General features: G+C 55.4%; 1 protein-coding gene across 6 annotated transcripts in view; it reads right to left on the bottom strand.

Moving 5' to 3' along the window:
• Positions 1 to 13,846, bottom strand: part of TFEB (transcription factor EB) — a 49,138-nt gene that overhangs the window by 3,530 nt on the left and 31,762 nt on the right. For all 6 annotated transcript variants that reach the window (XM_010863190.1, XM_010863187.1, XM_010863186.1 and 3 more), the window contains 5 exons: positions 3,227 to 3,455; positions 2,877 to 3,131; positions 2,286 to 2,363; positions 490 to 610; positions 344 to 400 (listed from right to left, as the gene is read on the bottom strand). In XM_010863190.1, coding sequence (XP_010861492.1) covers positions 344 to 400; positions 490 to 610; positions 2,286 to 2,363; positions 2,877 to 3,131; positions 3,227 to 3,439 — 724 coding nt within the window. In that variant the 5' untranslated portion in view covers positions 3,440 to 3,455. The remainder of the gene's footprint in view (positions 1 to 343; positions 401 to 489; positions 611 to 2,285; positions 2,364 to 2,876; positions 3,132 to 3,226; positions 3,456 to 13,846) is intronic.

The raw sequence follows: 13,846 nt of genomic DNA, 5'->3' as shown, positions 1-13,846 counted from the left end.
GGGGGTTGGGGGCAGGCCAGACATGATTAAGGAGGGGAAGACTGTAGCAGACAAAGCTGCCTGGAGAGGCCTCCCTCCACTGCTCAGAAGGCTCCACGCCCTAAAGAAAACAATCTGATAAACTCATTCCCTCTGAAGTTCTGGGAATTTTATGAATATCTCTTCCCTGGAGCACCTCTCCCCCGCCTCCTAGCAAGGACTGGTGGGAAGAGGCTGAATCCAGTCACGCCAATGCCAGGATTTTAAAGCCTCCTGTAAGGAATCCTTCCTAGAAGCTGCAGGTCAGAGGGTAGCTTTGGAGCCAGCCCAGGTGAGAGGAGGAAGAGAGGCAGGGGAGACTCACTGAGGTTGTGATTGTCTTTCTTCTGCCGCTCCTTAGCCAGGGCCCGGCTCTCAGCATCTGGAGAACAAAAGAGGAGAGCTGGGAGGGGAGGTGCTGGGGAGACACAGCCGGGATGGGGGGCGCTCTGGGAGACAGCGGGGCGGTACCTGTGAGCTCACGCTTCTGCGTCAGGTCAGCTGGGCAGGAGCTGCTGGTGACGCCCACCAGGGAGGCCGTGACCTGGGGGTCTCCACTGTACACATTCAGGTGACTGCTGGACAGGGGCAGCTGCAGGAAGAGGCGGGGAAGAAGACTCAGTGAGCGGCCCCGTTCTATAAGGGGCCTCTCCCCAGGGCCCATCCTCCCAGGAACAGCGATTCCCTGGGACAGCTGGGGAGGCCGCGCTGGGGTCAGAGTCCGGGCAGAGTCCAGAGCTGAAGAGGCAGCCCCTGCCCTCAGCGAGCAGCCACCCAGTGCTGCCAGAAGCAGCGGCGGGAGGGGAGATAGGGCCTGTAGAAGCCCGGGGGAGGGGCACCTAATCTGGAGTTTCTAGAAGGTTTCCAGAGGGCGTGGTGAGGAAGGGCACTAGAGGCAGGGGGTGGCTGAGCAGAGAAGCAGACTGGAAGTAGCTGCCAGAGCGCAGAGTGTGATGCAGGCGATGCTGGGGGACCTGGGAGGGCAGGTTCCACTTGCAGAGACTCTGGCGCTTGGTGAAAGGCAGCCATTGAGGGGTTAAATGGGGGCCCCACAGGAAAAGATCTGAGCTCTGGAAAGATCTCCCACCACACATTCACAAAAAGCAAAATCACAGGCCCAGAACCCTGCAGGGTACAGGGGGAACCACCGACAGGGCCAGCCGTTGTGCCCTGCCCTCTCTCCTCCCAGCCCTCCACGGCTCTGCTGGCAGCAGCAGGCTTCCCATCCTGCTGAGCCACACTGGCACCAGGGCAGCGGTCGTGGAGAACTGACTCCCTGACCTCCCACAGCGTCAAGGGCTGGGGCCCCAAGGGCAGGAGTGAGCAGCGAAGGCTCATGGAGCTCCAAGAAAAGGGGAGAATATGCCCCAGTTTCAGCTGCTCAATGTAAATACCTGTCCCCCGTTGCACAGAACTCGGCCCCAGTGTCTTGCCTTATCTAATTTGCCCACCATCCTCTGGGTAGAAGGCACCATCCCTAGGGGTTCAGAACAGTTAAGGGACTTCCCAGGGTCACAGCCGAAGATAGGCATCTAGATTCTAAGCCTGGCCCCTTCCCACCCACCCAGGAACCTGTAGGGGGAGCCTGGACCATGAATGCTGCTAAGAGGCTGCTGGAGGCAGGGAACCAGCAGGCCTGATAGCACTTCCCCCTCAGAGGGAGGGGCACAGGCCTGTGCTCAGCTGGGCCCCGGACTTAGTAGAGGTGTGTGCATGTGTGTGAGTGGCTCAGTTGTGTCTGACTCTTTGGGAACCCATGGACTGTGGCCCACCAGGTTCCTCTGTCCATGGGATTCTCCAGGCAAGAACACTGGACTGGGTCGCCATTCCCTTCTCCAGGGGATCTTCCCAACCCAGGAATCGAACCCAGGTCTCCCGCATTGCAGGCGGATTCTTTACCAGGTAGAGGAGAAGAGCCCCATATCCCAAAGGAACTCATCCGCTCCAGGCCTTCCTGGAGCCACACTGCTCCCCTCAGCACCAGTGCCCCCCACCCGCCCCATCCCAACTTGGGCAGCTCTCACCAGACACCCCTCCCCGCTGAAGCCCCAGCACGCACACAGGCTAAGGGACATGTCTCTGGATGCACAATTCTCCCGGGCCTGGGCCCTCGTCACATGGTTGGATGGAGGCGACTCTCATCTCTGCAGCAAAACACCATCTCCGCCCAGGTGAGGACCCTGTCTCTAGTTCTCTCCTGGGTCACAGCTCTTGGGGGGCCTCTGCCCCTCCCCCTGACACACCCGCCCTGCCCTGGCCAGCAGTACCGTGTTGGGCATCTGAGTTTCAGGATTGATGAAGCCCAGGACATCGTCCAGACACATAATGTTGTCAATGACATCAAACTGAAACAGAAAAAAAAAACAAACAAAAAAAACAGTCCCTTTGTGGGAGAAGGCACTTGGAAAAAGGCAGAGGGAAAGGGGTACTGGACAGCCACTGACCTGAGGGACCTTGGAGCCCACCTCACCCCACCCACTCATTTGGGGATAAGGGAACAGGCCCAGAGAGACCTGAGCTGTCTGGGTTCCCCAGGCCCCAAGGCCCAGGTTAGGGCTCTTCCTAAGGAGCCAAGTTGCCTGGGGAGATTGCTTTATACCTTCTGTCAGGACATGGCTTTGCAGGTGTGCTGGGCATTCCAGTATGAGTCTCTTGTTTCTTCCTAGCAGAGCTTTCCGAACTAGGGATGATGTTTCTCCTGGGAGACTGGGGTTTCCCGAGGGCAGGGCTGTGTCTCCCCTCAGACCGGGGCTCCCTGAGGGCAGTACCTTGCCTCTGCCATTAGACTAGGAGCCGCAGGAGCGCAGCACGGGGCCCCAGCTCTGCTGGTGGCGGGCACGGGCCAGCTCCTCACTCACCTCCCGCTCGGGGTTGGAGCCGATGTGCAGCATGGCCATGGGGCTGTTGGGAGCGCTGTTGCCGGCTGAGGACGACAACACGTGTGCGGGCCGCACGCCTGGGGAGGCGGCTGGCAGGGGCTTTGGGGAGCCCTGGGCGGGGCTGATGTGGGCAGCAAACTTGTTCCCGTAGGTCTCAGACAAGTACTCCCGCACCTTCTGGTCCCGGGACTGCTGCAGGTGGTAGGAGGTGGGGTTCTCCAGGTAGGACTGCACCTGGGAAAAGGCGGAGGAGGCAAAAGGTTTCAGGCCAGAGCTCCGAGGGACCAGGGCAGGGGGTGGAGGGGAACGGCCCGAGCCCCAGGCCTCACCTTCAGCACCTCCCCGGGCACTGGTGGCGGAGATTGGAAGTGGATGGGGGTGTTGATGGCTGGGGTGGGCGGCCCCCCCAGCTGCTGCTGCTGCTGCTGCTGTTGCTGCTGCATGTAATGCATGACGGCCTGCTGCTGCATGCGTTCCCGCTGCTCCTCCTGCTGCGCCTGCTCCCGCATGAGCTGCATGCGGAGCCCGATTCGAGACGCCATGGCAGCTTCCGGCTCCCTGGGGACAGAAGAGGGCAGGGCAGTGAGGCAGGGGGCCCTGCAACTTGCACGGGGTCTCAGGACTTCCCTGGCAGTCCAGTGGTGAGGACTCCAAGCTTCCACTGCAGGGGACCCGGGTTCAATCCCTGGTCTGGGAACTGTGTTCAGTCACTTCAGTCATGTCTGACTCTGTGACGATCCCATGGTCTGTACCCCACCAGGCTCCTCTGTCCATGGGGATTCTCCAGGCAAGAATACTGGAGTGGGTTGCCATGCCCTCCTCCAGGGGATCTTTCCGACCCAGGGATCGAACCCACGTCTCTAACGTCTCCTGTGACTTCCCTGGTAGTCCAGTGCTTAGGACTCCACGCTTCAACCACAGGGGTCCCAGGTTCAGTCCCTGGTCTGGGAACTAAGATCGTGCAAACCACACGGTGCGGTCAAACACAAACACAAAACAACAGCAAAAACAAGCAAAACAAAGTGCATGGACTCTCGGGGAAGAGACCAGGACAAAGGTGACCGTATCTCACTGGAGCAGGGCAGGCGCGGGAGATTTGCTCAAGGTCACTGAGCAAGTGGATGGCAAAGCCGAGACTTAAATCCAAGTCTGCTGGTTTCTTGGGCCAGAGATTCGTTCATGCTCCCTTCATTTGTTCTAGAAGGTCAGCGCCCCAAACTTGGAGTCAGTCTTGACCCCTTTCTCTCTCTCATGCCACCTGGTAAGCCTGCCAGATATGACCCCAAATACATCCTCCTCTGCTACCACCTCGCTGCCCCCAGGGAGGGCCCAGCCTCTGCCATGCCTTACCTGGCTTCCTGACGGCGCCTCCTAACCTCCAGCTGGCCCCACAACATTCTACTTGCAACTCGATAATTAGAGGGATCCTGTTACAACCTAAGTTAGAGACTGTCTCTCTTTCGGCTCAGAATTCTCCATGGTTCCCATTTCTCTCCGTGTAAAAGCTGAAGTCCTTCCCATAAAAAGCCCTCTCTGATCTGTCCCCACTTAATGGTCTCCTGTGACCCCATCACCTCCTCCTCTCCTCCCTGTTCCACCTGCTCCAACCACACCTAATGCCTCAAACATACCAGGCGTGTTTCCTGCCTCAGGGCCTTTGCACCTGCGCTTCCTGCTGCCTGGGATGCCCATCCCCCGGATACCACAACGGCCCACTCCTTCACCCCCACCACTCAAGTGTGTCACCTCCTACCCTATTTAAGATTGCAAAACCAGCACCCCAACCCCCAACTCTACGCCCCTTCCCTGTTTTATGTTTCTCCCTGTCACTTATCACCATCTTAAATATTATGCATTTTTGCTCAGATATTTCAATTCATCCTCTATCTCTCTCTCAGCAGGAATGCAAACTCCCCCCAGGGCAGGCATTTTGTCTGTCTTGTTCACTGCTGTGCCTCAGGCCTCTACAAATGTATACAGGGAATGTTTACTATTTATGAACCAGCACCAGCCATCCAGCACTGAGCCAGCTGTAGGCCCTGAGCTCGTGGCATCTACAGTCCAGTAAGTAAGAAAGGCAAGTCCCTGGGTCACTAACCCCGCACAGAGAGGGCCGCTTCAGGGCACCTCGTCCTCTCTGGGTGCAGCGAGGCACTTGGTAAACTGAGTCGGTAAGTGGTGGATCAGCACGAGACTGGCGGGTCAGCCGCAGTGTAGACCAGAGGCCAGAGCTGCACACCAAGGTCCTAAGAATGAGACCCATACATCTGGGGGTGACGAAGGAAAGCAGTACCGGCTGACATGTTCTGCCGAGTGCCAGACATCAGACTACGTTGGCGCTAGAGGAAGGTACTGGTAAATACGGGCTTCCTGGGTGGCGCTAGTGGTAAAGAACCCACCTGCCAACGCAGGAGACATGGGTTCAATCCCTGTGTTGGGAAGATTCCCTGGAGAAGGAAATGGCAACCCACTCCAGTATTTTGCCTGGAAAATTCCTTAGGCAGAGGAGCCTGGCGGGCTGCAGCCCATGGAGCCGCAAAGAGTCAGAGACAACTGAGCGACTGAACACACATTGGCAGATATTCAGTGAAAATCACCAGATCATGGAACTAATAATAATCTGCGTCCTATTTGAGCATTCACTGTGTGCTGGGCAGGGTTCCAGACACTTTCACCTCAAACAGCCCCCTCTGGTAGCTTTGGTTATTATTCTCCTCCTACAGATAAGGAGAGACAGTGGCACAGGGAGGTTAAGTATGCTGCAGCGGGAATAGAGCCGGGACCCAATGCCAGTCTGGCTCCCCGGCCCGTCGTGGGTGGGGTGGGGGTTCTGTAAACCGTCATGTCTCCGTGTAGAGCTGGGAAGGCGTTTGTCCCAGGTTGCACGTCTGGTTGATCCAGGGCCAGGAATGGAGCCCCAGCCACCTGACCCCAGGCCAGGGCTCCCTCTAACCACCCTGTAGCCTGCCCTATAAAGTGGAGCGGCTCCGTCCACCTTGAGGGCTGAGTAGTCAGTGGCCATTACCTCATCTCCCTTCCTCGCTTTCTGCCCCCTTAGGCTAGGAATTCCTGAAGAGGCTGCTTCAGCCCCAGGGGTCTCTGGCTGGCTCCCAACAGGACAGTCGCCATGGAGAAAGGGGCAGACGCCCCCCTTCTCTGCCCTCCTCCGTCCTGTGGCAGGGACACAGCCGTCCTGTGCTTCCACAGAGGGGTGGCCTGTCTTTGGCCCTCCTCCCCAACTGCAGCCTCGCAAACCTCATGGGCTCTGACCCTGGCCCACTCCCCTCACAGCTGCACCCTCTGCCTCCTCACACAAGCAGTGAGCAGGAACAATCTGACTTCAGTTGGCCCAAGCGGGCGGTGAGGCGATGCAGACACTGGGCCTGGCAGTGCCAGCCGGCCCCGGGGGGACTCGGGGAGAAGGAGCCCCTTGTTTCTCTGACAAAGGGCTGGGCGAGAACCTGGGCTCGGGCCCCGGCTAAGCCTCTCACTGGCTGTGCCAGCCTCAGTTTGCTCATTTGTAAAATGGACACAGGAATCCTACGTGGGGTCTAGGAGAGTCTTGGGGAGAGGATGCTGAATTGCAAACCGCGAGGTAACTGTGCTTCAGAGGGTGTCAGACGCCTTAGCCTGTCCCGTCCTCTAACAGAGGGTGGCTCTCCCACCTCCACCCCCAGTGCCAAAGCTGTCACCCCCCCCCCCCCACCAGAGCTGCTGCCACTCACTGAGTCCCAGCCCCATCCTCTGCCCACCCCACCTCCCCACCTGGGTTGCTCTGGGTGTGGTGTGGCTCAGTGGGATGGTTGTGGAGTTTAGGGTGGGACTTGAGGGTGAGGGGATCCAAGGGCAGACGGGGTGGTCCCGGAGAGGGCACAGATGGTAGTGACTCTCGTTGCCTCGAGGCTTCCCTCCCCACCAAGCCCCAAAGCACACATGCTCACTCAGCACCTGAGGGCCACTCACAGCCTCCCCCGTGCCCAGTCTGGTCAGGAGGGGCTGAGAGGAGGGACACGGGAAATCCAAAACGTCCCAGACCCTCCCCCACATCCGACCTCAGACCTGCCAGGCCTGGAAAGGGTCCACCATGCATAACTCAGTAAGACTGGGAGCCTGCCTCTAAGCTGAGTCTGGGTTCTAGTTTAGTTGTGACCAAGATGGGCTCCTCCGTCCATGGGATTCTCCAGGCAAGAATACCAGAGTGGGTTGCCATTGCCTTCTTCAGGCTAACAGCCTTTAGGTGTTCGATAATAGGTGGATCCTGCCTCCTCTCTGAAACAGTGCCCTTCTCTGGTCAGGGGCCAGAGCTGGTTTCACACCAGTCTGTGTGGGAGCCTCCCTTGTCAGTCATTTACACCTTAGTATGAACAGCTGGTCAGAACCTTTCCCAAGGAAAGATGTGGACAGAGGGAGGGGGAAGATGGGGAGAAATCAGGGAGGAGAGGCAAGTAGAAAGAGGGTCCCAGGACCGGAAGGTCTCAGGTCTCAGGAAGAAGATCTCAGAGACACAGCATTGAGTGGACAAATCAAACTGCAGGATAAAATGTACAGCCAGAGCCCTCTGAGGCAGGAAATAAATAAATGTGCAGAAAAGACTGGAAGAATCAGGATGCTTCCTGAATGCTTACCAATGGTCAGGGCTGCGCTAGATGGTTTTCAAATATTAACTCATCTGTTCTTCACAACAACCCGAGCCAGTGACTGCTAGTATTGCCCTCAATTTCCAGGGAGAAACTGAGGTGCAGAAAGGTGAAGTCATTGGTTCAAAGTCACATATCTGATAAGTAGCAAGATGGCGATTTGAACCAGGTGGCCTGATTCACAGCCGCCGCTCTTTATGCACTCATCTGGGCCCCCGACATCCAAATTGTTCACTGTGGTTACTTCTGGGGAAGAGCGGTGGGCTGGGAGGGGCAAAGAGGGATTCTTAGAGTTTCTCATCCCACTTTCGAAGCAGTTAACTCTTAGGATTATGAAGACATGCTATTTGTACAATTCTTGTGTATGTGTGCGTGTGTGTGTGTGTGTGGTCGCACCATGAGGCATGCAGGATCCCAATTCCCTGACCAGGGGTCAAACTCGCACCCTTAGCCACGGAAGCACAGATTCCTAACCAGTGGACCACCAAGGAAGTCTCTGTTGTAGTTCTTTAAAAACAAGGGGAACGGAAGTAAGGCATTTTCTAGGGGTTTGTGAGGGGCCCAACTGGCTTCCAGTCATGTCCAAAGGTGGGATCCCCCAGGTCCACCTGGAATCTGCCTTGCTCAGCGCAGTGCTTATTAGGCCAGCCAAGGACGCTGGTGGAGACACTAAGTGGCCTCCGGAAGCACAGGTCAGGGTCAGAAGCCACGTGCCAGCACCCAGGGCCCAACTCAGGTTCCCCTACAGCCCCAGACGCCAGCCTTTGGAGGGGATGTGATCTTCATGGAGGGCCCCCCAAACAGCCCTGAGCCGAGGCGCATCCCTTCAATTGCGTGCGGGGCCTGAACTGCCTTGGGGACTTTTCCTCCTTCCAGGTGATCTTTTAAAAAATACGAGCAGGAAGCAGAAAACACATAGAGCCTCAAGAGCCAGCAACTCCATTCCTAAGTGTCTGCCCAGCAGAAAAGCATCCCTGTGGGCACCAGAGGACACGGACTAGAATGTTCACAGCAGCGCTATAGATAGTGGCCAAAACTGGACACCAGTCAAACGTCCATCAACAGGAAGATGGATAAAGAGGTGATATCTCCGTGCCCTGGAATGCCGCTTAGCGATGGGAATGAACCAACTATTGCTAAACACAACTCAGATGACTCTCACAGACGTTAACGGTGAACAAAAGAAGCCAAACGGGCATACAGAGTGATTGATATACACACGGTTCAGAAACGGGTAAAACAAATCTTTTATGTTAGAATTCAGGATCCTAGTTACCCTTGAGGGCAGTGAAGGGGAGGTGACACAGGACAGCTTGGGGTGGGGGCTGGGAGGACTAGGAATGTTCTGTAATTTGATGTGGGTATTGGTGACATGGGAGTATCGAGTTTATGAAAATGCATCCAGATGCTCACTCAACAATTTGCACACTTTTCTCTAAGTGTGTCGTACTTTCATTAAAATTTTACAGAAGAATGAGGGCAGACCTTAAAGAATGTAAAAGAAGAGTTGAACAAATTACCCTTCCCCTCCCCCACCCAAGTGTGGCTATGACTTTAAAATGCCTTTGGTACCAGGCAGCTTCAACACCACCGCCCAAGGGTAGCTTGGTATCAAAGCCTTTAAACATATCAAAGCCTTTAAAAATACCCACTAGCTCGAGGAAGAAGTCTCAAATACAGAAAAGGCTTTTATGCATAAAGATGTCCATCACATTCTATAGAGAAAAATAAAAAATAATCTCAATGTCCAGCAATAGGATGGTTAAATTATGTTGCGATCTGGAATTCTCTGGGGGTCCCACTGGTTAGGACCCTGCACTTTCACTGCTGAGGACCCAGGTTCCCACGTTCAATCCCTGGTTGGAGAACTAATATCCCACCAGACACAGGGTCAAAAAAAAAAAAAAAGGTTGCGTTCCTCCTCGTGGAATGTTGTGTTTATAATAAGTAACACACGGATATGTCAAGTGACAAAAAGTAGTATGCAAAGTGATATATAAAATCTGATCATCATTGTGTAAAATATGTGTAAAAAAACCTCTTGGGAGGAAATAAACTAAAATATCACTGACTTCTTTGGATGATGAAATCATGAACAATTTTTTCTTTCTTTTTACCTTTTGGAATGTTCTTTTTCTGTAATGAACATGTATATCTTTCTAATGAGGAAGAATAAACTAATGCTTATGGACCAGGTATGGACCTGTTTATGCACCAGGTATGCTTAAATACATCTTATTTATTAATAATTATCACAATCACTTTATGATACGAGTACCAGTACTATCCTCCCCACCCCACCCCCCTTTATAGATGAAGAATCTTGTACAGAGAGTTTGTCACCTGCCAAAGGTCGCAGAGCTAATGAGCAGCTAGGCTGGATGCTGGCAGTCTGACTCCACCACCCTAATCCTGGGGCTTGGAGTTTGGCCCTGGTCCCGCACTTGGGGCAAGGTGGTCACATTTTATTTTAGGGATTCCCACTGAAGAAGCCCCCCTCCAATCAAAGGGTTTCAGCAGCTGATCTCTTTCATCTAGCTCAGGGGCCAGAGGGTCCTGGGACAAGGGAATGGTCTGGAATCCTCAAACACAAGCAGAAAAAATTCTGCCCTTCCTCAAAGGGCAGAGATAATTTCCTGTATTCCTAGGAAAAAACATTATGTCTGGCGGCTGAAACAACAAAGTGTGGACGCTCAGAGGCCAGGGTGCCTGGTTAAGCCATTTATTGCGTTCTACGCCTCTGCGGTCGGAAGAAGTTTTCTTCTGATCCAGTCTGTTACAAACCACCAGCTGTGTGGGAGCTGCCCAGCTGAGACGGAGGGGAAATCAAACCAATCACTAAAGGAAAGCCTCCTGAACAGGTGCTGAGGCTCCCGGAGGCAGAGGGATGGACCCCGCGACCTCCTGGGTAGCCTTTCAGCCTTGGGAAGGGAAGAGAGGGGAAGATTCCAGGACTAGGGGTTGTTTTAACTTCTCGGAGCCCCCTCTGGCAGAGGGCCTGGCAAAGGAAGGGCTGATGAACTAGGAAATGGAACAAGAGTGTCCACAGAACCCCCACACCTTAGGACAAGGCTGTTCCTAATTATCAGGGTGGTCACAGGTCCCCAGGGGGCCTGGGGGGCATCACTTGGGTGGCACCCAAAGAGAGCTAAGGGTAAGGAGGTGTCATAAGATCGGTGGGGTATACCTGCCCATAAGATGATGTGGGGAACTTGGCAGCAGGATGTCTGGGGATGAATTCCAGACGTGGGCCTGACTCAGGGTCCGAGCCTAGCCTCAGTCTTTCCATCAGCCAAGTGGGACTTACCAGCTGGGGAACCTCTCCCACAGAGCTGCTGTGACCTAAGCTGGGATGCTGCGTGGAGGCCTCTGCAAGTGTGAAATCATGGGCACGGGGGGGTGATGTCACCACTGGGTCACTGTTAACCATCGCTTCATCCATGCCCACCAGGGGTATCCCTGGGCCAGTCTCCTCTTTCTGTTATTTATTTTCTTTTGAGGAAAGGGTCCCCTCCATTCCTCCATCCATTTACCTATCAGGGCCCCAGGTAGGGGGAGCCCTGGCTAGTGGTCACCTAGCTTCTATCTAGTTACAGATTGGCCAGAAGAAGCAAGGCTTTGGCCAGCTTTTCCCAGACACCCTCTTTGTTTCCTGCCCAGAAGCCTTGGGTTTTAAAAGATTTTCTTTCCAAAGCTTGTCTATGATACGTAATTCACTGCACTGCTATGGGAGAGGCAGGTGGGGAGCAAGGAAGCCTACCTCCCTGGGTTCTAAAGAGATCAAGAGCAGGCAGAGTACCAAGCACAGTGCCTGTGCTGGAGACACTTGGGTGGGTGGCTTGTTATCATCTTAGCTGACCCAAGCTCCCTTGGGGGGTCATGAAAAGCAACAGTGAGCCCTCTGGCTGCCTCCAACATTGAAAGAAAGCAACTGGGAGTCACACTTGCTCTGGTAGGTGTGACCCGCAGGACACTGCAGGGCTGGGGGCAGGGAGAGCACAGTCAGGGGCTTGTTGTTTTTTTGGGGAGGGGGCCATACCATTTGACATGCAGGATCCTAGTTCCCCACCCAGAGATCGAACCCGCATGCCCTGCACTGGAAGTGTGGAGTCTTAACCACTCGACCACTGGGGAAGTCCCAGGGGCTTTAGACAACCTGAGCAACCTAGACAGCATATTAAAAAGCAGAGACATTATTTTGCCAACAAAGGTCCGTCTAGTCAAGGCTATAGTTTTTCCAGTGGTCATGTATGGATGTGAAAGTTGGACTATAAAGAAAGCTGAGCGGTGAGGAATTGATGCTTTTGAATTCTGGTGTTGGAGAAGACTTTTGAGAGTCTCTTGGACAGCAAAGAGATCCAACCAGTCCATCCTAAGGAGATCAGTCCTGAATATTCATCGGAAGGACTGATGTTGAAGGTGAAACTCCAATACTTTGGCCACCTGATGTGAAGAACTGACTGATTTGAAAAGACCCTGATGCTAGGAAAGATTGAAGGCGGGAGGAGAAGGGGATGACAGAGGATGAGATAGTTGGATGGCATCACCAACTCAATGGACACGAGTTTGAGTAAACTCTGGGAGCTGGCGATGGACAGGGAGGCCTGGCGTGTTGTAGTCCATGGGGTCGCAGAGAGTCGGACACAACTGAGCGACTGAACCGACTGACTGGCTGACTGAACACAGGCAGGAGGCGGAGAGGCTGGAGAGGAAGGAGAGGGGATGTGAAGGGCAGACACCGGAGCTCCCGGGCTGCTGAGTGGCCTCCAGGGTCCACGGCTCAGGCCATCAGCCCCACATCCCGGCTCACATCCCGCAGGAAAGGGTGGGAGCTGGCGCCTCCTGGTTGGCCCCGGGCAGGACAAGGGGGGCAGCTTCAAAGGCAATCCCAGACCAGAAAGGCGCCTGTCTTGTCCCCGAGGGATCAGCTGGTCCCTGGCAGGAGGCCGGCCCCAGGAGGACTGTCACTGCGCTTTGAAGGATGGGGGCCTCGGGTGGGCAGGGGGACACGAGGCTGAAAGAAGCAGGGAGAGGAGAAACCAGAACAGTCCTGGGAGGTGTCTGCCCTTGTGATATGCATAGACTCAGGCGGGCCACACGCACAAACACTCTGCCGTCTGTCTCACACCCAGACACACACAGTGCAGAACCCCTCACCCTGCCACTCGGCGGGGAGCTGCCCACCTCCTGGGTTGGAGCAGAGTGAGGGGGCTGAAACCTCCGTCTTCCCCTTCTCCTCTGCAGCCCATGCTGGCCACCCCATCCCCTTGAACAGCCTGCCTATGGTTCACATGGTTTTGTTCTCCGGTTGTTTCCTGGTTACCGCCAGTCTTCCCAGCTACAAGGAAGCTCCCAGAGAAATCGGCTTTCTTCCCCAGAACCTCCGCCCCATCCCAGCCGGCAGACTTCCCAGAACGAGACTCGGGGCCCTGGGAGGCTGCTCGTCCAACCACCCGTCACGTGCTCATTTACCACCTGTTCACTCATTCAGCAAACAGCCCGAGTCCCCTCCGTGGACCAGGCAGAGTGCTGAGCACATGATCTAGATCAGATCTCACCCGTCCCCACAGACACTTCCCAGGACAAACAGCTTCTGCAGATGAGAAAACCAAGACTCGCAGAGGGGTTCCGGGCCCTGGGCAAGGTCACACTACAAGGACGCGGTGAAGCGGGGAGACCAGCCCAGCTCTCTCCTGCAAGTATATGGCCACCACCAGCTCCAGTATCAGAAGGAAACCAGGGGTGCAGAGGGAAGAAGCCTGGAGATGGATTATTGTCCCCATAAACTCCCAGCCCCGCCTCACCCCTCACCCTTTGCTGTCCTCAGTGAATTCTATGGAGGGCCCCGAGGCCTGCACACCCCTCAGCCCTCCCAGAGGCCCCAGGACACAGGCCGGGCCCGGCCCATCTACAGGCTCTCTGCTGCTACACGGCCAAGACGGATCCAGGCCCAGGGCTCAGGAGACCGACCATACATCGGGATCTCACTGAGGCAGTTAATGTGGGCCACGCAAGGGCCTCAGGGGGAAATCATATCAAACAGGCTGGACAGAAACGCGATTGCATGGCCTGGAGTCCTGACACTGGACAGCAGTGGCGTGCAGAGGAAGGGGCTGGGAGGGAAGGACAGTCCACAGGTGGCGCCCCAGACAGGAACGGGGCCTGAAGAGCAGGGGTGTCAAGGCTGGGTCTCCAAGGGCTTCAAGCCCCGCCCCCCCGAGCCCACCCAATCCCCTCCCTGTGCTAAGTTCTGTGGGTGGTAGGTCAGCCTGTAAGGTCATCAATGCCCCCACCAGGGAAGCTGAGGCCCCA

The sequence above is a fragment of the Bison bison genome, unplaced genomic scaffold, assembly GCF_000754665.1.
Source record: "Bison bison bison isolate TAMUID 2011002044 unplaced genomic scaffold, Bison_UMD1.0 scf7180017864487, whole genome shotgun sequence".
In the NCBI taxonomy this organism is placed as follows: domain Eukaryota; kingdom Metazoa; phylum Chordata; class Mammalia; order Artiodactyla; family Bovidae; genus Bison; species Bison bison.
The sequence above is the reverse complement of the archived record's forward strand: the minus strand, read 5'-3'. Positions and strand labels throughout refer to the sequence as shown.